This window comes from Tyto alba, unplaced genomic scaffold (genome assembly GCF_018691265.1).
Source record: "Tyto alba isolate M040663 unplaced genomic scaffold, T.alba_DEE_v4.0 Super-Scaffold_39, whole genome shotgun sequence".
Classification (NCBI taxonomy): Eukaryota; Metazoa; Chordata; class Aves; order Strigiformes; family Tytonidae; genus Tyto; species Tyto alba.
In genome coordinates this window covers 11,799,027-11,823,622 of record NW_024881314.1, presented here as the reverse complement: position 1 = coordinate 11,823,622, position 24,596 = coordinate 11,799,027, and the positions used below count along the sequence as shown (strand labels likewise).

Genomic DNA, 24,596 nt, shown 5'->3' with positions numbered 1-24,596 from the left:
AAACGAAGAGACAGCTGGAGCACAAGGGACAACTCCCTGCACCAAGGCAGAACTGCTACGTAGCCATCGCTGGCAGATGTTTGTCTGCCCTGTTCTGGAGCCCGCTGAGGAAAGATCTGCAGCATCCCTGGCAATGCCAGCATGGCTTTGTCCTTACTGCTAGAAAGCCTTTCCTACTGCCAGTCCTAACTTCCCTGATGCTAATAAGTCCCACGACTTCTCTTACTGAAGGTGGCTCATGGAGGAGACTGCTTCATCACGCCCTGTGACCTTTTCTTTGTGTCAAAACATCTGTCTTGGTTCAGCCCTGCTGCCGGCACAAAGCCCCGGTGCTCCCGGGTTTCCCAGCCCTTTGCTCACCAGACTTAGCCTGAGCCACAGCACCCAGATGGGATGCAGCCCCACGGGGCCGCTTCCCCGGCACGGAGCCGAGCAGAGGTTGGTTTGCACAACCTCTCATCTTGCCTTTCTGTGCAGCTTGGCGGGCACTGCCTCTCTTGCACAAGAGAACACGTTAGCGGGCAAAGCTGCCCGGCTGCTCCAGCACTGAGCTGTGCCTGCTCAGCCGCTGCCCCTCTGCCTGCTGCAAGAGCCTCATCCTGGCTTTACTCAACGACTCCTTGAGATGAGATGCTGCTGCAAAAAATCCTCTTACGTGCAGAGAGCTGGCCTTGCCCCAACCTTGCCTGAACAAAAATCTCTCTCCCGAAGCTGGAATCCCCTGTTCCTCGCATTTCAGATGTTCCCCTCCTGCTCCAGTTTCCTCAGGGCTTTGCAGCGGGGGGGGTTCCTGGGCTGGGTGGCCCCCCGGGGCCAGCGGGAGCCGGGGCGAACGGCGCCGGGAAGGGGCAGAGCCCGGGGAAGGAGCCGGGGCTGGGAGCGGCGTTCGCGTGGGCTGAGGTTTCCACCCTGTGTCCTGCCGGAGAACTGCAGCGATGGCTGGGGGGCTGAGCACCACTCCGGGGGGGGGCAGCTCAGCCGGCCCTGGCTGCACCCCGCTGGGCCCTGCACCCCTAGAAAGCACCTCCCCGGGGAGGGCTCGGCCCCCGGCAGCATTCCTGGGGCCGGCCTGGAGGAGAGACGTGAGGCCGGTGAGAGTCGGTGGATACGGTGATAACTGTGACCAGTGACACTCAGCCCAGCACCATCAGTCCCAGCAAACCTCTGAGCCTCCAGAGTCACCACCACCTTCCACACAGCAGAGCGTCACAGCTCCTGGTGAAGCCCTCAGCAGCGATCAATGCCTCCACGTCCCAAAGCCTGGATTTGGGAGCCTGTTCTAGGCACTGCAAGTTAAAGACATGGCCATAACCAGTTGGCCTTGCTCCATGTCACGATGGGGCTGGATGAACCTTCTGGGAAACCACCAGAGCTGGCTGCACATCAGCCTGGGGGGACCCAGACATCCCTGGGCAGCCCAAACATCCAGATGTGGAGGTGACAGCATTCAAAGGGTGCTGTGGGGCCAGGGCATCTGCAGCCTCCGCTTCTTCCCTGTTTCACCCAGGGTAGCCACGAGGTCCCTGAGTCAGCACCCACCCAGCCGTGCCCACACCCCTGCCATCCCTGTTGCCCAAAGGGAGAGGCACAGTTTGGGTGCACATTTTATGATGGACAAGCAAGGCATCAGGTGTAAATCTGAAAATCCGATCAGCAAGTAGAAACTACAGGGGCCTGCGTCCCTCAGGAGCTGGGCTCTGCTTCACCAAATACAGGTGCCAAAATACTTGTGCAAGTATAATCTCCCAGACTGGAAGAGCAGGGGACAGGTAAGCTCCTCAGCCGGGATGCTTGGGGCTGTTGGGGCTCTCCAGTGGTTTTGCTTCCAAATGAGCCTGCAGCAGGAGAGGGCTGGATCCAGGACAGTGAGGACAGGGACTTCCCCCCCTTCCCAGCTCCCGGGGGGTCCCTCCGGCCCTGGGAGTCCCCATCCTCATCACAGGGCTGCGCGGGGGGCTCAGTGCTCAGTAGATGGCAGCAGGGCCTCAGGGTGAGGTTCAATGGATTTTTTTGTTTTCCTCGTGAATTTCTTTTTTTTTTTTTTCTTTCTGTTAGTTTTAAATAAAAATTGACACCCCGTGCAAATCCACTGCAGATGTATCTTGGGATAAGACAAATAGGGAGATGGACATTTGCCCTAGTCGGCTGTATCAGCATCACCTATGCAGGTGACAAACTCAGTGTCTTCTGCAGACATCAGAATTAAGTGTCCCGATTAGTGGTGAGGAGAAAATGGTATTTGTAAGCAGGGTTTATCTCACCGTTGGGTAGATAACAAAAATGGGACAGAGATCTCCCCTTCTGGACACACGATCCCAGGCAATCCAACCAAAAGAGGTGGAAAGCAGGCCGGAGCTGGGCTGTGGCAGCCAGGGGAGGGCTCTGCTGCGCTGGGATAGCTCTGGCTGCCTCCCAGAGTGAATTGGTGGCACAGAGCCAGGTAAAACATGTTAAAGGAGACAGCAAGGTAGCAGCAATGCCAATTAAGGACACTGCTGTCTTCGATGGGAAAGGTTTGAGGCCATCCCGGTTCATCCTGAAGGACAAAGTCCTGATGCCAGCATCAGCCAGAGATGCTTTCAGCAAAGGTCTGGGGAGGACCCGACCCGACAGGGGATGGGAATATGCAGGGGCTGCAGGAGGCCAGGGAAAGCCAGTGCCCATCTCCTGAGTAACCCCCAGTACATGCCCTTGGCATGCAAAATCATTGGGGGAAAGCTCCCACAGGCAGTGAGCCCTTCCCGTGCGGGGAATTCAGCTCCCACCCCAGCACATGAGCCACTGCTGAAATCGCACTGACTTCAAAGTGCCTTCAACCCCATATTTAATGCTAGGCATGTGCTTTAGGGGCTTTTTTGGAGGGGTGCAGGTGAAAGGATGCTGGGAGCTTTGGGGAAAGCAAACTGTGACAGTAACAGCACCTCACAAACCTTTCAGAGGTCCCCCCAGCCCGCTTGCCTTCAGCTCCCAGGCTGGAATAACCCCCTTAATAATAAGGGGAAGGGGATGGGGCAGGGGCAGGCAGCTGCATCCTCTGTGGACAGTGATTTGCAGGTCCTGAGGTGGGGAAAGGTGGATGTGCTGATGGGGAAGCTGGCAGTGGAGGAGGCCTGAGAGTTGCCACGGCCAGTCCGGGTTCAGCAAGCCAGTCACCAAAATGGGGAGCTGCCTGCAAACTGGTTGGTGACCACAACAAGGTTTTCCCAGGGAGACCTCACTCCCTGGAGCAAGCAGCCACGACCCCGGCGTTTTCCCAAACCCCGGTGGAAACACCATTTAACTTTTCTCCTGGGCTGCAAAACTGCATCACGTTCACCAAGGGAACACACAGCTTTTGGGAGTTTTTTAGAAAGACACTAGAATGTTGGCTCTGCCAGGTGACCCAGCAAACCTCCTGGAGCAGCCCCTCAGCAATCTTCCTTCGGGGGCAACAAGGCAGGAGGGGCAGAGCAGGCAGGGTGAGGGGAGCCGTGTGCGTGGGCGATGGGTAGCTCTGAGCAAGGACCTCTCTGGGCAGGAGACCCCCACGGACACATTGCTGTCCTTAAATCCTTAAACTTCACTCAACTTCTCATCCCTCCCCCGGGGGCTCGTTTCATCTCGATGCTCTAATTCTCATTTATAGTAAAGCCACTCCACGCTTGGAAAATCCTCCAAGGTCTTGCTGGTGTTTCTAAGCTCAGATTTGCAAATTTATGTGTTTAAATTAGATGAATATAAAACCAAAACTGCTGGTGTATCAGAGGCCAGCAAGGGTGGATGTGTTACAAATATCTCTGTGCTCTCTGGGTCTCAGGTGACGCAGAGTTGTGTACCTTCATCTATGTGTTTGAGGGTGTCACAGGAACAGTTTACACCCAATATTAACTCCCACGGCAATAACATTTTATTACATCCGTCGCCACACACCTATCGATGCCACCAAGTGAGCAGGAGGCCTGTGTCAGGGACGGAAGGAGGGAGCAGTGGTACGGGCAGTGAGGTCCTGGTGCGGCGTTTGATGGATGCGAGTTGGTCACGGCTGGAATTCGTCCTCTGATGGGTAACATCTGCGTGCATCGATCGGGGTGACGGGGACAGGCAGGACCCTGGAGATAAGGCTGTCTTCCAGCAGAATCAAAACCAGGCAGTGTGCTGGGAGAATGGTTTTGCTTTTCTCTAACACATGACGAACACAGAAAAACAATAGGGGATTATTGAAGCCATAGAGGGTAGGGATGGGGCATTAGCGTGCCAGGACAGAAAAAGAAGCTTTTACCTCCTCCTACCCCTTGTTGCTAAAGCATCTGGGAGCAGGGATGAGAACTGCAACCACCACCTGGAATAAGTTTATAGCAGTGTTTGCTGCCGCGGACAGCAAAGAACTTTATAAAGGGTGTAAGTATCATTCCCCTGCTTAATATCTGGGGAAACTGAGGCCGATCCAGAGTTGCCCACTTGCCTTCTCTCACCACTGCCTCAATCGCTCCCCTTCACACTTCTCAGCCCTTCTCCCCACCAGCAGTCCCGGTGCTCGGGCACGCCGGGACGTGCACGGCGGGGATCAGCTTGCAGGCAGGCGACGGTGCCGCTGAGCAGCAGTCGACAGCCAGGAATTCAGCTCGGCAAACAAGCGCTCCCCAGCTGCTTTGCCCTTGCAAGGGAGCCAGATGAGACAGGGCGGTGCCCGCCGCCGGGCACTGGCACCCGCCGTGCTGGGGCAGGGGGTCTCCCGCCTGGGTTTGGGATGGACGGACCCCCCCCCCCCGAGCGCCGGGACGAGGCGCAGGGAGCGCCGTGCCAGGGCAGACGCGGTGCCTCTTGGCTGTGCTCGCTCGGGTGCAGCCGTCCCCCCCCCATCGCCGACCCTGCCAGGGGTGCAACACCGATCAATGACACCGATAACGGCTGGAAGTGCGGAGACAGCCCCTGGATAAGGCTCTGGAGCTCTGCCCCGGCGCTGGGGTGGGCAGCCCTGCGTAGCCGGGGTCTCCACATACCCCAGGCCCGGGATGGAGCGGGGCCAGGGCTCTGCGTCCTTGGGAAGGAGACACGGGCAGGTTCCTCTCCGCTGGAGCTGTGGGTCCCATCCCCAACAGGCCACGTCCAGGGCTCACGCGACGCTTTGCTGCCCAGCCTGAGCCTCGCTCCCGCTGCCTGACTGCAAGTTCCCCTATTAAAGGGCTGTAGCCACTCGAAGGCCACTTCATCCCAGCTTAATACATACTTAATTATAATTAGGTTACGACAGCTGCCAAAAAGAGACCGAATTCTGCAAAGTGCTCTGGGTAAGGCTTCTGAAAACATGTTTCCCGTGGTCCTGCCGGGGTGACATGCCATTGCACAGGGCCAGGCACAGTCTCAGCAGCCCCCCTTCTGCAAAGGCGGGTTGGGGCTGCCAGGAAGACCCCAGCAGTCACTGTGCCCTGTCTCACGTTGAGATGATACTCTGCTTAAGGAAGGTGCAAAACCTGGACGGTTGTTTGCATGACCCTCTTTGCCCAGACCCACGGATAAACCCAGCCTTGCTGGCTCAGTTCCTACAGATCCCCCACTTCTTCCCTAAGGGAACAGGATGCTTCCTGGAATATTTTTCTTTTTTGTATTTTTAAACAAAGAAAACAACGAAACACCCATTTTGTCTGCAATGCTGAAATAAAAGCATGCCCCAGGACTGCCACAGTTGCAAATGGAGCTGAGCCCCATGAGCCCACTCATCACTGCAAAGCAAATACTGGAGAAGAGTTAATTATCTGGCGAAGGGAGTTACTAGGTGGTGGGAATTCAGAAGCTCTGGGGACCCATGTTTCAATAATCCTGCTCCTTAGGTAGCTGAAATACGCCCAGACCTGCCTGCCCTGGCCCCAGCCTCAGCCGCGCACCCTCCCTCTCCCCCTGAAGCTCTGCCCAGGTTCCATCTTTACCTTACACTGGCTTAACAAGATCAAATTCCTCTTCATGGTTCTATTCTGAATCAGCGGGGAGGAAAATTCCCAGCAAGATCAGCATTTCAGCTCCCCGGCCTTTCACAGGTCCTGTATGAAATTATGGTCTTAGGTTCTCTATACAGTCTCTGTCAAGATAGAGAGTCCTTACATAGGCCACTTTCTTATGACAGAGCCAAAGAAACTCCTACACTGGACTGACACCAATAGTGTTCATTGTGCCCAGCAAACATTTCTGTAATGTAGGTGAGGATCGCCTCTGCTCAAATTAATTATTTTAAAGGAACGTTGCTCACTGTACATTGCTCACTGTACACTGCTCACTGCCATGTCTCTGCCCTTAGCAAGGCTGTGGTTCCACAGTCCTGGCTGCTCTCTCGTTGCTCTGGGCAATGTTTGGCTACTGCCGTAACACTGACCAGTCTCCCTCTCCATCTGGGTTCCCTTGGCACCAGGACTCTTGTGTTTGAGTTGCTGCTCAGATTTTGCTAAAGCGAGTCAAAGTAGAGAGTAAAAGGATCCATTTTCTTTGGGTAATACTGGTCTAAATTCAAGAGGAGGAGACTTTGTTGTTATCTTCCCTAAACAGGCCCCAGGGACAGATGCTTCTGAATCAAGGCTGTTTTCCTCCCGAAGGGACAGGGGATAGCTCACGGTGCCCAGGACTCCTCTGAGCTGCTGTTTTGGGCAGCTCTGGCCAGGCTGGGAGCCCTGCTCGGCTCTCGGCTCGGCTTCGCTCCTCTGCAGGAAGCAAAGAAACTTTTCTTTGCTTCCTGCAGAGCCACAGCACTTGCAAGAAAAAATAGAAATAGTAAAAAAAAAAAAAAAGAAATGTCGAGGAGGATTGATGGCTGTGGAGGTCGGATTGCACCCAAGGATTCCACCCTGAGTGTCTTCCCTTCTGCTCCGTTTGCTGCCAATTACCCGTAAATGAGAGCAGGAGCAGGATCCCTGCCGGGCTCTTTCTTGGCGCAGGAAGGCAGCGGTCACCACGGGGCAGCTGGGGCGGTGGCATCCTCTGCCCCAGGGACAGCCAGGGCCCGCAGCTGCTGCGAAAGCACTTGAGTCCACCGAGCCTGGGTCGCCTCCAAACAGCACAGCTGAGAAAGTCAGCGAGCCCCCAAATCATCTTCCGCTGGGAACAGAGGGGCAGCTGGAGTGGAGACACTAAACCCCTGTGCAAAATGCAGTGTGCAGTCAGAGCTGGGGACTTGGGGCAGGGCTGCTCACTCTGAGCCCCAAGCAGCCGTGGGGCAGGGGATGGGAGCTGAGCTGGGGGGTCTCTTAGGTGGGTGAAGAGCCTGGGGTCCTCGGGGAGGTCTGTCTCCAGAGACCAGGGGCAGCAGGGATTTGTGAATTGCTCTGATGTCTCTCTAAGTCAGGCCCATAAATACTTAGTATAAAGAGAATAGTCCTAAAACCAGTAGAAAGTCCTTTGCAAAAGGGTGGACTTGCTCCCAGGTCCTCTGAGATCCACGTGGATGCTTTGATCACCTAAAAAGATCTGCAGAATGGCTTCTGCTGCACTGCTACCAATGTTCAGGACAAACACTGCTCATTTTTGTCCCACAGTTTACTACACCATGCCTTCTCAAAGCCCCACAAACATGGCAGAGGTCTCTCTGGATGAAACATTTTACTGAATAAATCAGATGACCCCATCTCCCTTCTCCTCATGCAGATCCCCAGCAAGGTTTGTGCAAGAATCTGCCCCCTCCAAGCCAAAACCTGCTTTCTTCACCCCACATCTCCCATATCTCAGCCTGGTAGCAGAGTCCATGAAACTGGGGTTACACTGCTGGTGCCCAGAAACATTCAGGGTTTATTCCCTGCTTGGGTGCAGGTGGTCCTGCCAAGACTCCATCAATTCACTGCAGTGAGGTTTCTTCAGCTGTGCCGGAGTATTCCCAGCAGACCAAGCTCCCAATTTACTTCTGGTGTTTTTTTCCCATTGAGCTCAGAACATTGTTGTAAGGTCACCGTGCTCCTCTTGTCCCACTCCCTGTAATACATTGCTCAGAAGAGTAATTTTACCTTGGAAATAGCCTGAAAATGTAGGGTAGCCTTCTCTGAGATTCATAAGCAACTGAAGTCTGGAGGGTCTGTGCATGTTTCTGGGCTATGCAATGTAACATCCACTTTTTCACCTCAGCAGTATGTCCAACATACAGAGTATGGCAGCATTTCCCAGGCTAAGCTGCAATAATTTTTGTTCTGCTACATCTGCACCCATCCAAATGAAACCATTGTTTCTGCAGAGAAGCACACAAATAAATCACAGGGTTTAACAATTTTACCACCAAGGAGCGGCTCTGTTTTCTTGGGTATATTTAGTCCCTGTGCTGCTGTAGCTTCCTGCAGTGGCTGAATCCACCTGCACGTCTCCAAGAGCACAGGAGCCCTTTGGGTACCCGCTTGGTACAGCCAGGAGCTCTCTGGGCTGCTGTGTGTCAGGCTGGTCTGCTCAAAATAAATCAGATATTACACACAGAGCTTTCTAGTCTGCCTGCCCTAAAGAAAACATTTTGCAAGAGAAAATATAGTATTCCAGAGGCTTATCTCACTTGGTGGCAATTCTGGGTGTATAATTGAAAACCGAGTTGATCATTAGAGGTTCACAGAAATGTTGAATAGCCCAGTGTTCAGTGGTCTCTGCCAGCCACGGCCAATTTACATTAAAGGCTTGATTCCTTCTACAGCCCACTTCTCAGCCCCTGGGAAATCTCCTCGTTGCTTATTCCTCGTTTGCAAGGACTGTCTAGTGTAAGGAAAAGTCTTGCCCAGCTCTGCTCTCATGCTGCCAGCAGTTCTGCCCATGATTTCAGCAGGCTGAACTGGGATGTCACTGGCCATGTGCATTTGCTACAGAAGAGTCAGTATCAGCCATGTGCCCACCTCTCCCCCCACCAAAAATTGATAAGCAGGCTCTACCCACTATATATTCTCTAAACGTTTTGGGGGTTTTTTTGTTTGTTTGGTTTTTTATTTTGCACAAAATTTGTGCCATTTTTTGTATAAATGAGAGGAGCTAGCAGTGTGCTTTCCCGGGAACTGAAGAGAAAACTGGATTACAGGCCAGAGATCTGCAAAGCGATCAGGGGCTTACGCGCAACTTACACTTGCGTGGGAGCAAAGCGTAAATACTAGCGCAACAATAATAACAATAACTGCCTGCCGAGAGCCGGAGAGCTTTAGGGTGGGGAACTAAATATCATGTGCAAATGTTGTGATCTGTGCTGGCAGAGACATTAGTCCGGGAAAAGCCAGAGGTGCCTTCTTGCCTAATTCTTTTGGGACATCTTGGGGCACCAGCCAGTCTTTCTCCCCGTTCTCCGAGGGGTTTTTGTCACCCTCCCGGCCGGGCAGTGCGAGCCATGGCAGGTATACCTGTGCTCTGGGGTGTTACGGAGCAGCATCCCTGCTCACACACGCTCCCTCGCCCTCCTGCTTCCCCTTCTCACCTCAAACCCCACCGGCCCGCAGGGAGCGACCGGTTGATCCCTTTTTGCATCCCCGGGGCCGGAGGGCTCCGGCCAGAGCCCTGAGCATCCGAGCGAGGAGCAGCGGCCGCGGCTCAGCCCTGCCCGGGGCCGGGGGACCCGGAGCGGGACCCCGCGGGGTCTCCTCGCCCGCTCCGCTGCTCCCCCCGCACCTGCAAAGTGATGCTGGCGGGGGGCACACCGGGCCGCCCCCGGTGCCCGGGTTTAAAAGATCGCGGAGACATTTTCACACCTCAAACTGCTGCCCCCCCCCCCCCCTCCAGCCCCCCATCGCCTTGATTTAGCCCTTGGTAATTAATTTGGCATTTCAGAATAGCTACTGGGCTGGATAATGGCCTCATTCATCTCCCCAGCCTAATCTGAACAGAATCTGGAAGAAAAGCTTTCAGAAAGACAGAAACTGCCATTCGGCAACTGCTCAAAAGAACTGTCACTCCAGGGGAATAAATCGCTCCTGATTATTTCAACCCGGGTCTTCTCTGCTTTTCCAGCCGCTCCCGGTCCCCGCCGGGGGGACGGCCCCCAGATATTTGAGGAGGGGAAGTTCTGGATGGGTTTTCCCCCTCCCTTCTCCAAAACCCAAGGCCGGGCAGGGGGAGGTGGGCGCGGGGCAGCACATTGTTCCCGGGGCGGTGGACGAGCTCCGGCACCCGAAGCGATTTGACTTTTAAAACAGGCTCTGAGCTCCGGGGCCGCCTTACCCGGCTGTCCCCGGTGGGGCTGAAATAAAGCCCTTCTCCCTCCGGCTTCACCGGGGCTTCTCCTCAGCCAAACTCGGGGGGGGGGGGGGCGGGGAACGGGCCGCTCCGCTTTGCCCCGACCCGCTCAATCGGACTGTCCCGGCCCGGTGCACGTACCGGGGATACCGGAGATGCTCTGCTCCCGGTGTAGGTACCGGAGATGCTCTGCTTTCGGTGCACATACCGGCGATGCTCCGGCCCCGGTGTAGGTACCGGAGATGCTCCGCTTTCGGTGCACATACCGGCGATGCTCCGGCCACGGTGTAGGTACCGCAGATGCTCCGCTCACGGTGTAGGTACCGGAGGTACCGGAGATGCTCCGTCCCCGGTGCACGTACCGGCGATGCTCCGGCCCTGGTGGGAGCGAGGGCGCAGAGGGGTTGCACCGGGGCTGGAGCCGGCGGGGATCCGTCCCTCCCCCAGCCAGGGCAGGGCCGGGGATAACTGATGTTTAACGATCAGAAAATCAAACCCGAAGTGGGAGGCGAGCCGGGGAGGGGGGGCACGACCTGATGCCCCGAGCATCCCCCTTTGCTCCATCCGTCCGGGCCGGTCCCAGATCACCCTGCCCCGGGGGGGACACGGACAGACAGACTCGGGACCGGGCCCCGGAGAGCTGCACCTCGGGCCCGCAGAGCTGCTTACATACATTTAATAGCTCGGGGGCGAGGTAATTAGAGGGAAAAGCCTCAGTAAATCACGTTAATGACCGCAAGAGCCATTACAAACCCCGGGGGTTGTGAAACACCGAGCAAACCCGGCAAGAAGGGCAGGAGGGGGCGAAAGACGCCGCCGGGCAGCGCGATCCCCCCGCGCTCCGCAGCGCCGGATCGTTGTTAAATTAACACCCTGCTAATGAGATTAAGCACCACCTCGGGTTTGCGGGGGAGTTTCGCGTGGGTCAGGTTTTTTCAGACACACGTGCCCCCCCTCACCCCTCCGTTTTTTGCTGCGAGACGGTAAAGATCAGTGTGGGCTAGAGGGACTGGGGGGCACCCTTTAAAAACCCTCCCGGATTTTAAAGAAACGCCGAAATTTCTGTCCTGCCCTGGCGAGAGGGTCGCGGGCAGCCAGAGGGGCAAAACCGCGTCTTCCCCCGTGGGAAACGTCGGTCCTGGCAGTGGCTCCTGCCGCGCTCCGAGCCGGCCCCCGCGGGACCCCCCGGGCGCAGGAGCCGTTCGCCCCGTTCCTTCGGCACGGCGCGGACAACACCAATGGACGGAACTCTCTCGAGGAAGGGCTGGTTTCGGACACGCGTGGCCAGAGGACAAGCGCCAGGCGGGCAGAGCCGGGGTTCAGACACGACGAGTGCGGACGGTCCCAGCAAGCACCCGGAGGGTTCCCGGGTCCGGATTTGGGGATCCTGGATGGGGAAAACGGATGGTACCTCCGGTGGGTGTCACCTGGGCAGGCTGGGGGGGCGCAGCCCGGGCGTGCACAGCCGGGGCCAGCCCGCCTCGGGGGTGTCCCCGGGTGCCTCCCGCAGCCGCTCCCCGGGCCTGTCCCCAACGGCCCGGGGCAGTTTGGTCTGAATTCCACCGCGCTCCCCCTCCACCCCCCCCACCCCCCCCCCCCGTCTTTAGACCGTCTCCAGAGCTGGACAGTATCACCAGGACCCCCACACACACACACCACCACCATCCTGCAAATCGGGCTGCAATTCAAGAGCGGGGAGAAAAATCTCTCAGGGGCTGGGAAACACGGGGACTGCGTCGGGCTGCTTCGCTGGGCGGCTCGGGTGGGACCAGCAGGACTGGGACCCCCACCCCCCCAAGTCCCGGACACAGCCCCCCCCCTTTCCTCCGGCGAAGGAGCAGCAAGGGCGCCGGGAGCAGGACGGAGGGGCTGTTTCCCGGGGAAGAGTTAACAAATCCCGGCAGCAGCGGGGCTGGGGAGGCGGGTGGGGGGAGATCCGGGGGGAGCGATGGGGGCAGGGAGGCTGCGGAGCCCCGCTGCCCTGCAGGGAAGGCGGTTGCATTGCCAAAGACGCCCCGCTGGGCTAGCAGGCCCGGGAGCAGATTAATCAGGCACTAATTCAATTTACAACAACCACTTTTATTCAGCTCGGTGGCAAGGAATTCAAAGCGGGGAGAGGGGCGGGCGGAGGGGAGGGGGCGGAGGCCGGCCTGGGGCTCGTCGCTGCCCGGGCAGCCCCCGTCCCCTCGGGCCGCCCCGCCGGGGTTCGCCGGGAGGGGATCGCGCCGTCGTGCCAGGGCCCGGCCGCTTGAGTGACACGGCGTGGGCAGCGCTCCGAGAGAGGGCACCTCCGTTGGAAAAATAAAAGTGCCCTTTTAATGAAGGAGGGAGGGAAGCGGGACGAGCAGGGCGGCCGGGAGCCGAGGGAGGGAAACCCCCGCGCTCCCTCCCGGGACCATCTCACCGGGATGTCGGAACCGTCCTCCCGGGGCAGCGGGGTACCCCCCGGCCGGGATCAGCGCGGGAAGAGCCGAGCCGGAGCGGATCCGGAGGGAAGGAGGCAGCCGTCGGGGGACGGCTTGCCCGGCCCCGGGGGGCGGCGGGCGGGAAGGGATGCCCAGGGCCAGGGCACGGCCCGGTGCGGGACAAGTGCCTCCCTTTAACCCCCTCCTCGCTTTAAGGGGATCGCCGACAAGCTGCACACCGAGGGGGAGCGGCGAGAGGCGCTGCGCAGCCCCTGTGCCCTCTCTGTCCCCGGGGCTGTGCTGGAGAAACGGCCCCTTCACCGAGATCAGCCCCCCTAAAACTACCTGCTGGGGGTCGCCAGGCCCCTTAGTTCCCTTGTGGTGCCCAAGGACTCGAGATTTCCTTCAGTTACATTTCCCCGACATCGGGATTTCTTTCCCGAGGGCGAAGGCTCCGGGCCGAGACACACCGGGAGCTCCCTCGGAGGGGGCCGGTGCCCAGGTGGGCTCCGGGGTCCCGCACCGGTCGGTGGCTCTGCCCCAGCCCCCCCTCCAAAACCCGCTGAGGGGGTCAGGCCCTACCCGGCCTGGTAGAGAAGGGGAGGCCAGAAGCGACCAGCTGGGAGTGGGCCCGATCCTGTCCCTCTCGGCGTCCCCCACAGGTAGGCGGGGGGGCCCCTCCCGGCCGCTCCCCACCCCATGCTCCCAGAGCATTCCCAGCTGCCGGGGTGCGGGCCGCCCTGGCCCCCCCCCCCCCCCCCCAGCCCCGTCGAAGACACAGAGGGCCGGGGCGGGCTGGGGGAGCAGGACGGCCCTTCCGCGGCTCCTCGGGGCGGCTCGGGAGCCCCGCGGCGGCGCTGACGCCCATCGCCGCGGTGTCGGGGCGGGCTCCGTCCCTCTCCCATCCCCCCCCCCCCCCCCTCGCCCTCCCCGAGGCCTGTGCGTGTCTCTGGCTGAGCCGCCAGTGGATGTCGTTGTTCTGTTCCTTGAGCGCGATGTCACTCCTTTAGCATGACCTCAAACGCGGCGGGGGCTGGGACCGCCAGTCATTCTCCGTGCGAGAGCCGGGGCGGGAGGCAGGCGGGACCCAGCCCCGCCGCCAGCCGCACTTTTGTGGTGCCGCCGCCGCCGCGGTCTCCCCTTTCTCCGCGGGGCCGGCCGCGGGGCGGGCGATGCTCCGGGCTCCCTGAGCCGCTGCACCGCGTCCCTCGGCCAAGTCGCCCCGCGGAGCTGCGCGCTAGAGCGGCGGCTCCCCTCCCTCCTCTCCCCACGCCGCGCGGAGGTTGCGCAGGATGCCGCGGAGGGGCGCGGAGGCGCCGCTGGCCCTGCTGCTGGCGGCGGCGTGGCTGGCGCAGCCCCTGCGCGGCGGCTACCACGGCGTGAGCATGTTCGCCGTGCAGACGGCTCAGCCCGACCCCTGCTACGACGAGCACGGGCTGCCCCGCCGCTGCATCCCCGACTTCGTCAACTCGGCCTTCGGGAAGGAGGTGAAGGTGTCGAGCACCTGCGGGAAGCCGCCGTCGCGGTACTGCGTGGTGACGGAGAAGGGCGAGGAGCAGGTCCGCTCCTGCCACCTCTGCAACGCCTCCGACCCCAAGCGCGCCCACCCGCCCTCCTTCCTCACCGACCTCAACAACCCGCACAACCTGACCTGCTGGCAGTCCGACAGCTACGTCCAGTACCCCCACAACGTCACCCTCACCCTCTCCCTGGGCAAAAAATTCGAGGTGACCTACGTCAGCCTGCAGTTCTGCTCCCCGCGCCCCGAGTCCATGGCCATCCACAAGTCCATGGACTACGGCAAGACCTGGGTGCCCTTCCAGTTCTACTCCACTCAGTGCCGCAAGATGTACAACAAGCCCAGCCGCGCCGCCATCACCAAGCAGAACGAGCAGGAGGCGGTCTGCACCGACTCGCACACCGACGTGCGGCCCCTCTCCGGCGGCCTCATCGCCTTCAGCACCCTGGACGGCCGCCCCACCGCCCACGACTTCGACAACTCGCCCGTGCTGCAGGACTGGGTGACGGCCACCGACATCAGGGTGACCTTCAGCCGCCTCCACACCTTCGGCGACGAGAGCGAGGATGACTCTGAGCTGGCCCGCGATTCCTACTTCTACGCCGTCTCCGACTTGCAGGTCGGCGGGCGATGCAAGTGCAACGGCCACGCGTCGCGCTGCGTCCGTGACCGCGACGACAGCTTGGTGTGCGACTGCAAGCACAACACGGCCGGCCCCGAGTGCGACCGCTGCAAGCCCTTCCACTATGACCGGCCCTGGCAGAGAGCGACGGCCCGGGAGGCTAACGAGTGCGTGGGTGAGTCCCACGCCGCGGGCACGGACACTCCGTCAGACTCGGGGGGAAGGACGGGGAGAGGGCGCTTAGGTCCCCGGAAGGGCTGGGAGAGGGGGGGGAGAGCAAAGGACCGGGCAGGGGACAGGGAGAGAAAGACATGGGGACATACAGGGATACGGCGAGCAGCCGCGGGGACATCCAGGGACACGGGGAGTGGGACAAAGACACGCAGGGAGATGGGGAGCAGGACAGGGAGAGGACTTGGAGGTGCCTGGAAGCGTAGGGCGAAGGAGGGGACACCGAGGGACCCAGAAGTGCTGAGCAGGGGACGTGAAGGCACTCGGAAGCGCAGGGGATGGGAGACCGAGCCGCCCGGCAGTGCAAGGCAGGGGACACTGGGGCACCCGGGAGCGCACCGGTGACAACACCGAGGGACCCCGAGGTACAAGGCAGAGGGCACGGGGAACCGGGGACCACCGGGCGGGGGACGGCGAGGCACGGGGTTTTGAGGTAGGGGACACCGCGAGTTCCGGCGGCGTGGGACGGGGGACACCGAGGCACCCGGGAGCGCAGGACGGGGGGCACAGGGGGACTCTGGAGCGCGGAGCAGGGGACACCAAGGAGCTCAGGAGAGGCGAGAAAGGGCACTCGGGAGACCGGGAAACCACCGTCCGTGTCCGGAGAAGCGCTGAGGAGCCCTGGCCGGCTGGGAAGGTTCTCCCGCCCCGGGCAGCTCCCGGCCGGGGGGTCCCGCAGCTCACGGAGCGGGGGCCGGTCCGGGGATCCCGGAGCTCGCCGGCAGCCCCGTTCCCTTCCCCGGGACACAGGCTCAGAGCCCCGCCGCAAAGCTTCCAGCTAGGCCGAGAGGCTCCGTGCCCGGACGGGACGGGGACGGGCTCCGGTCCTCCCCGGAGGGAGAAGGCGGCCGGGCGCTGGGGAGGGCAGCTCGGCAAAGCTTGCAGCCCCCGGCGCTGCATCCTCAGGGCGTGCGGGCGGCCCTGGGGGGCGGTGGCGGGGCGGCGGGGACTTCAACGAGCCCCGGGGCTAAATGAGAACCTGGGGACTGCCGGTTCGATACGTCCCGGGCCAGAAATCCGCGCCGTCCTGGCTGTAAGCGAGCCCCAGCCTCCAGGCTGTCCCCGAGGGGAGACGGGGCGTCCCACGCCTCTGCCCTGCGTGGCCAAGAGTGAAGAGCTTGGGGTGCTCTTCCCCTTGAGTCCCCGCACATCCCGCCGACGGCTCCCCCCCCGATCTTCCACCCCCTGCTCCCCAGCGGGATCCCGGTGCGCTGCCGGTCCCCGCCCCGCCGCGGTTTAGGGGGCCGGTGCCAGCCCCTGGGACCCGCCGGGTGCCGGTGGCTGAGGGTGAGCCAGCCCCGGGCTCGGGGATGCGCCCGGGCTCGGCTCGGCTCTCCGCGCCGGGACCCGCCGCCGCCGCCGCCTTGTTTACACGGAAAGCACGGCCCCGTCTTCCAAAATATTTGCAGCTCCGACGATAGGAAAAAAAAAACCTCGCCGAGCGGCCGGGATTAGTTTTTTGGGTTTTGGTTTGTTGTTTTAATTTTTTTCCCTTCTTCTACTCTCCCCCCCCCCCCCCCCCCCCCCCCCAAATCACAATCAGATGTGCCCCTTGCAGAGAGCGCAATTTCTTCGCCGGCGCCTTCAGCAACGAGGCACGGCCAAGCCCGGGTTATCTGGAGGGGAGACGGGGGGGGCCCGGCCCTGCAACCCGGTGGCACCGGCGCACACGCGGTGTCGGCGCCGGGGGAAGGGTCGGGGGTCCCGGCAGCGGGCGGCGGTCCCCGCTCCCCCCGGGCGATGCTTTGCCCCGGTCCGGAGCTCCCGTCGGGGCGGAGCGGGGGGAGGCGGCGGGGAGATGCCGTTTCCCGGAGGGGGGAAGGCGGTGGGGGCCGCTCGGATGTGCCAACATCGGAGGTTCGTCTCCGGGTTTGCTTTTCTCTGCTCCCGGCGGGTCCCTCTGCCCGGCAGCGCTCGGGGACGGGACTCGACGGCTTTGTTATTTCCCCCCGCTGCCCCAGGGCGAGCCCAGCGCTGCCCCTTCCCCAGCAGCAGCTCCAGGGGGGCCGGGGGGGGGGGGTGTCAGGTCCCCCCAGGCCTCAATCCCATCTCACAGGCAGGGATGAGACTCCCTGCGTCCAGAAAGAGAGTTACCGCTATCAGCAACACCATAAAATTTGGTGCGGTGTCGGGATGTTGTTGGACCCTTGCTCTACTCTGCAGGGTCCTGAAGTCCTCCTAAAAATGCTTCTGTTCAGTTATTATACTGGCCCCGGGAATTACCATCCTTCTCCCTTCCAATTTACTTCCAATAAAAAGGAAACAAGTTCCCAGTTTCCAGTAAAATGCGTGACTTTTGTGCCAGGCTTTGCATTTCAGACCGTGCACAGTCCTAGCCACGTCAGACTTCTGTAAACGAAAATCAGTCTGTTTTCTCCTTTTCCGCCAACTTTGCTGGAAAGTGAGTGTTTTGTAAGGATGAAGCTACCGTAAAATAATTTTTCCCAGCCCATTTCTACTACACATTCCCTGGGGCCATACCTATCAGTCTGCAAAACCAACCATGGCCAAACAACTGCGTTGCCCTGCCAAGCCCACACTGCCTGGAATAATCCCCCTAGATAAAGATCACAATAACGCTATTCAGCTCCCACCCACTTGCTCATGACCATCGGCCCACCCTGGTTTCTCTTCTAAATCCAGAGAGAAAGTCAGGCTCTGTGGTGTCCCATGGGCTCGGGAGCCAGCCCTCACCGGGCAGAGGCAGGGGATGAGCGGTGAGTTGGTGGTGATGCTGCTGGCTGCACGCTGGAGGGATCTTCAACGGCTTGAGAGGAAAGCCAGAGGAGGCCAGAGCAGCTGTGCTGAGCGGGGGACACACACACACAATTAGCCAAATTCCAAATTAGCTCAATTTGCCCCAAGCAGTGGTGTGAGAATTGATTACAAATTTTTCACTGAATTTTCTCTTTTTTCTGGAATTTCTTTTTTTTTTTTTTTTTCAACCATGTTAAAAAATGATAGAATGTGTCCACTTTGCTTAAAAATTTGGGTGTTTTCTTTGGTAAACTCATTCCCCCTGCCAAAACTGAATCTTTGTTTCTATTCATGCTTATTTGAGGCTGAAAAAGAAACGCGCTGGAGTTTCTGACAAAAAGTCAAAATTTCCCACGGGAAGGTTTTTCGCCAGCCAGATCTAATTTTTCTTTATCACTTCTTGCTGCCTACAAGAGCCCTTGCACTGCCCACGGGGAGGACAGGGCCTGGCCAAGGGAGATGTTCTCAGGGACCAGCTCCTGCAGAAGGAGCCAGGCCAGAAGAGCTTCTCACAGATTCAGGTTCCCATCAGCTTTACCTGGCAAATAACTCATCCGCACAGAGCTTGGCCTTCCAGTCCGGCTTTGGCCGGGCGCCTGGGAGCTAACATGCTCCAGGGAGGACACAGCTTGGAGACAAGCTTGGAGGTCTGTTCTCCATCCTCCCTCTCTCCAGCGTCATCAGGCCGGCTCCATTTGCTCAGCATTGGTCCCACCCAAGCCCCATGTCTCCAACCCAGTTTGTCCTGATGAAGCTTCCAGCTCCCCTGTGAGAGGAGGTTGCAGCTGCAAAAGGCCTGAACTAAAATACTGTCAGAGCTCAACTGCTGGTGAGCTCGTGTGGACACACGAAATCACAGGCAGGGCCTTCAACCAAATTTAGTGACCTCAGCAAAATGCAATCGACAGCATTGCACAATTTCTCACGAGCCACGGCGTTATTTCGAGTGCTGGAAATGAACACTGCTTTTGAATGCTCCCTTTAGTTCGCATGAAATACCTTTGCGTTTGCCTTGGCCGGAGGAAGCACTACTAGACAAGCGCGGGCTGCAGCCCGCTGCCAGGCCCCCTGAGCTCACCCCCAGACTCCGTTCCCAGTTCCCAGACCCCGGGGCTCCGCAGCCCTCTCCCCCGCGGGGCCGGGAGATGCACCCGGCACCTGCACGTGTGCCTGACGTCAGTGGCGTTTGCAGGTGCCGGGCGCCTCTCGGATTTTGGCCCTATGTGATGCCTAGAGAGTGTTTAACAATAACAAGTGCGATTGCAGTGAGAGAAAGGAAACATACTGTGTTTTCAGATAGGGGATTTGGCACAAGCCGCGCGCGAAGCCTGGTGTTAGACAGGCTCTGCTCTGCGGTGTGCGCTGCAGTAGGGTTCCCAGGCTGGGATGTGTGTCATGTCAGAACAATTTGTGAGCAAGTCTCTCCCCCAGCTAAAAGGAAACTTCATGTCAGACACAGAGGGGACCAGGAACCACTAGAGAACAGTCTGCCAAACACTCCCGATGAAAAACTTCCTTCCAGACAAACCCGGGGCTTTATCATCTCCGTGGTGGTCTAGGGAGGTATTTGCAGGGCAGCGCTTACAAAAATAGCCGGTGGGCTCCCCTCCACTCATCACAACCAGGGAAATCAAATCCCTCCGCAGCAGTGAACTCTTCTCACTCTAGTCCTGCAGAAGAATTAAAGGACTGTAGGATTTCCTCTCAGGGAGTTCCTGATGTCCCTTATTAAATTTAGGCGATCCCTTTTCTGTAGTCTGCATTTATCATCTCCACTTTAAAAAGCTCTCTATGGTTCTCATCCCGTCTGTAACTGTTTTCTGCAGGGCTGGCACAACGGGGTGTGGGGTGGCCCTACGAGACGGTTCCTTCCCGTTTCCCTTGGTGTCCGAATGGGATAAGGAGTCAAGCTGGTGCTGACCGACGGCTTCAGGCCCACCGGGGCGTGCCTGCAGCCATTGCTCAGCAGAGGAGCAGCCCCCAGTGCCTGCCCGCAGGGCCAAGGCACCCCGGGAGCAGAGTGGGGAGTCAGGGCAAGTCCTGTGGCCACTGATGGGTGACAATGGTTCATGGTGGCCGAGACCACCCATCAGACTAGGAAGGACTGGGCTGGAGGGACATGTCCTTCCTGTTGTCTCCTCCTCTCCTGTGGTGATTTAAGGCTTTGCAAATGGTCTCGGAGGGGGACAGAGGAAGAGAGGGCTCTGTCTGGAGCAGAGTGGGAAGTGGAGCGGGAGGTAGGACCAGCAGAGCTGGTAGAGACCTGGTCAGGCAGGGGCATATGCACCCTCTTCCCCTTCAGTTCCTGGCACCGTGGTGGGATGCGAGTCAGACAGAGGACTTGGATGGCTTTGTAAATCCCTCTGTGAGGAGAAGGAGGGGGTCTGAGTGTCCCGGCGTTTACCCTGCTTATCTCTTCCAGAGGGATGAGGAAGGTTGCAAGCATCCTTTCTCACCTTGCAAAGCTGCGACATTTCTTATCCAACCAAAGAGGCTCTGAGCAGGATTTCTGAGTTGCCCATGCAGGATCCCCAGGGTGCCCGTGCAGGATCCCCAGGGTTTAGCACCCTCCTCCCATCTGCAACAGATGCTGCTGCCTGGGGCTGGGCAGCACAGCATAATTATGTCCCTAGCTTGAGCCAGCCAGGCAAGGCTGACAGGTGGATTTTGGAGCTGCTGTGTGCTGATACTACCCATTACCTTCTGAAGATATTAGGAATAGTCATCATTTCTGATATCCAGGTTTGTCTTGACCCCCTGTGCCTCAGTTTTCCCATTTATAGAGTATATTAGAGAGAGTATGGAATTTTCCCATTTACAGAGGGCTGTGCAGAATGCTTTGGACTTGGGGTGAGAAAGGCGTGAGGTGAAGCAGTGTCATAGCATCCCGGTGCCTAGGGAAACACTGCAGCTTCACCAGTGACATGGCACCAGCCAGCGACTGGAACAGGCCCTGTGGGGGCTGGACCTTTGTGGCACCATGTGCTGTCCACGGAGCCGCAGGTTCTTTGCACCCCAGGCCTGGTTCAGCTCCCAGAGGGTTGTTCTGCATGGGCAATTGCACGAGCTGTGGGTAACACTGTATTGCTGAGCAGATGGGTGCTGTAGCCATAGAAATATGGGCCCATAAGCTCCTGAGACTCCCATTGTAGCCTCCCAAGTGGGCCTTGCATGGGCAGAGCTTTCTCACAGGCTTTTATTCTCAGGAAGCTTAAAGTTAAACTGATTTCCAACAGAAAGGTTTTTACACCAACAAACAAACAAACAAAAAAGCGCAGTTAAGGCTAAAACAAAACCAGGCTTGGCACTCTGGGTTGGACACTTGCCTTCCCTTGAGCTTGTCCACGGCTAATCTCTGCCCTCCTCTTTCTGGGCCAAAGCATGTCATCCTTATTCAGCCTACGCTGTCCTCGCTTCGGCAAACTCCCTGTGACTGCCCAGGGGGATGTTCTGCCCCTCCAAGGACGGAGTGAGAAGCACGCAAGGGCTCTCGAATCTCCACTGCCTGCAGAGATACTGCTTGTAAAATCACTCCCGGGGTTCTGGTTTTCCTACCTGGCCTGTGAAGTGGGGGCAGCTGGGACATGTGAGCCTGTCTTTATATTCGTAATGTATCTCCCCTTCATCCTTGGGGAAGGGGGATGGACTTTCTGACCATGAAGGGTTGCTGCCTTCTTTGGCCCTAGATCTCTTCTGCCTCCCTTTTGGGATGCCCTGCTTTTTGGTACAGTGTTTTTAGAGGCTCTTGTGCTTGTTACGGGATATTGTGTGCCAGGGTTGGGCTGTGCAAGCAGAGTTTTTCTGGGGATCTTTCGGAGGCTTTTGGGGTGCTGTGATGTGTTTCTTCCCCAGCCAGTTTTGCCTTGTGGGACATACAGGGCAAAGGAGATCTTGGATCCGGATGACTGGAACCAGATGATTACCTTCATAGCACTGCAGAGGCTGCATATCATTTTGCCCCATGTTGCTGTCAAACGGCAGAAATAAACCCTTACGGGGAGGCGGCTCTGTGCCTCAGCGGGGATCAAAGCACAGCTCTTAAAGAAACGGGCCAGATCCTCACCCGGTGCACACCCAGCTCTGTCCGGTGGCAGTGTCTCACCCCTGCTAACCACGCTCCAGAAAATCTCTTGGATGGCTGGGACGGGGCTGCCTGGCTGAAGTGACAGGCAAGCTTTTAAAAAGATATCTGTATAATAGCTTCCATTTATACGGGGATTAGGGTGCCCTGGGGACTGATAAGGAGACAGGGAGTGTTTTCCTGCTCTGAGCCAGTGCAGCCGGGGAGGCTGTGGTGGGGAGAGGAGCCGGGGGCTCGGCTGCTCTCGCTGCGTCCCAGGCGGGAGCTGCCCGTGTTTGCAGCAGAGATCAGCGGCACGAAGGGGCTCAGCCACACACCAGCTGGGAGTTTGCGTTAGGCTCAGCAGAAGGCAGGGGATTAACTGGTGGGGAGGAAAAAATCCCGCCTTTTTATTGGTAGATACTAAAGAAACAGGTTCTGACCTGGGAGAGCACAGGCACCCATGTCAGCGGTGGGTCGGGAACGGAGGAGGCACGCAGCTCAGCTTGATTTATGGATTTATACTGAACAGCACTGGTTTTAGTGGAGACTGAAGTTTAAAAACTGATGGAGTGATACGGGCAGAGAGACTGCTTTGTCCCAGGGCTCAGCAGGGATGGTGCTGGGCGACCTGAGGGCTCAGCTGGCACTGGAGGCACTGCTGAATCCACAGCGCAAATTACGCCCAAAATTGCTGCTGCTCACAACATGCACCTCCTGTGCAAAGTGACCGCTGCATCGCTGGGGACTGCAGCAAGCAAAGAAAGCAACGGATGGGGAAAGAGCCCAGTTTTGTGTCTCACACACAGCTGTGAGAGCAGGCAGGGTGCAGGCAGGAGTTTTCCTTTCAAACTTTTTCAAAGTGTCTTATAAATGATGGAGGGGTTGAAACCCTCTGTTTCGATCTCTCCTGGAAGTGCAGGGTCTTTCTAAATTATTTCACGGAAGGTTATGGGCTGGCAGGGACCTCTGGCTTTGCCCACCGGCCGTTGTCACCCAGGCTGTGGTATCACACAGAGGGATCCTCTCTTGTGCTGAGCCCGGCGCAAGGACTGGGTGCCCCAGCGTGCTGCATGGGGAGGCACAGCCCCCAGCCCCGCTCCTGTGATGTGCCCCTGGGGATGGTAAAGGATGAGCCCAGGAGACCTTCGGCATCTTCTGCCAAAAATGAGCAGCGAGAAAGAGATTGTGTGGGCAGGCGAGTGGGAACACTAATGCAGGTGGGGTGAGCCGCCCTGGGGGGTCCCTGATTGAGGGTCAAACCTGCTGCATCTCCCTTGTCTGGGAAAGGAGTGTGGAGATGCAGGAGCCTACACCCAGCACCCACAAATTCATCTAGAAAATGGCAAAAATGACGTGAGGGGCAGGAGCATCCGGGGCGCTGACGCAGGCTGTGAGCAGCCGGGCTTTGCAGGTTCATTTCAGAGCAAATTAATTCTTTTTGTCCTGCTGTAGGGAGCTGCTGGGATGGGAAACACTTTCTGATTGTGGAGAAGTAGACACAGTTTCGGTGACGGTGTGTGCTGGAGCAGGGATAGCACCCCCCAATTTCTCAGGGCGCTGGCGAGTGGGGGGAATTCTTTGCCCCACCCCACCCCCCCCCCATCCCAGGTGGGAATTAGAGAAGAAATGCAGGAGGAGAGCTGCTGGCTCAGCAGTCCCCGCTTCGCGCGCTCGCTCTCCGGGCTGCGTGCCATATCCGTGCTGGGTCTGCGAGCTCCCAGCTTGTGCGAGGCGAAGCCCAGCTGTTCCATCCCCGATCACCATCTTTACACATGCCTGTGTACTCCAAGTTCACAGATTTGGATGGAAAGATGGATGAGGAGTCCGTGTCATCTTCCCCGTGGTATTTTGGAGCCATCCATCACCCAGATCCCTACCAGGCTGCACTCCGCAGCGCTCCGTGGATCACTGTGATCTGTGTTTCATTTTGACCGAGTATGACTATTTTCATGGCAGCTTCATGGCATGAATTAATGTCCCTTAATGTTTGCCATCTGGGTATTTGGGGTCCAGTCTTAGGCAGCTGGATCATAGTGGAGGGAGAAAGCAAGGACAGGGCATCTGATCAGAAAAAGGTTTTTTTTTTACACCCTCTGGGGATTGCCCAGTGCCCGGCATCCCAGGGCATCACCTTGGTTTGTTCTCACGGATCCAGAAGTACTTTCCTTCAGGGTCTAGCATATAATCTCTGGTCAGGAAATGCTCTGGGGTGGGCAGAGCCACGTGTGCAGGGAGGTGGGAGGGGGTGAGGGAAACAGTGTTGGCAGGTGAGACCTCAATCTCTCTGTTCTCAGCCTCTGCTTCTTCTTGCTAGACCTTCTGTAGACCCCACTCCCCATCCAGGGACGCCCCGGCTCTTCCTGCACCACTGGCCACTTGCAGCATGTATTAATGCATAACCTGAAGGACCCCGTCCTAGAAGCAAATCCCGTCTTGGGGGATGTACAAGAAGTATCAGGACACTGTAAATGGAACAGGGAAGAAGGAAGGTAAGGGATGGGTAGGGCTATAGATGAGAGAAAAAGGTCTGGTTTTAAAAATCAGCCATCGCAGCACACGAGATGAGCAGAGCAGCCCGTAGAGCACCCTTGGGATGGCCAAAGCCGGCTGCTCCCTCCTGGTGCTGGCAAGAGGCTGTTGTTTTCCAGCCTCATCTGATAAGCGGTGCAGAACCAGGCAGGCAGCCGTCATGCATTTTGCCTTCCTCTGGTGTTGCAGGCTGTCCCGAGCCAGCCTGTTTACTCGGTCGTCCGCCCGCCCTTTTGCAATAGGGAGTCAGTTCTGGTTAATGTTGGAGATTGTAACGTGATTACCGAAAGTCTCATGAAATTAAATCACTTTGCTTCAAAGCGGCCAGGG

General features: G+C 58.4%; 1 protein-coding gene across 1 annotated transcript in view; it reads left to right on the top strand.

Moving 5' to 3' along the window:
• Window positions 1–13,573: 13,573 nt before the first annotated feature.
• The window catches only part of NTN1 (netrin 1), a 107,473-nt gene continuing 96,450 nt past the window's right edge, over window positions 13,574–24,596 (top strand). Inside the window, exon 1 of the mRNA XM_032992114.2 lies at window positions 13,574–14,861. Coding sequence (XP_032848005.2) covers window positions 13,838–14,861 — 1,024 coding nt within the window. The 5' untranslated portion in view covers window positions 13,574–13,837. The remainder of the gene's footprint in view (window positions 14,862–24,596) is intronic.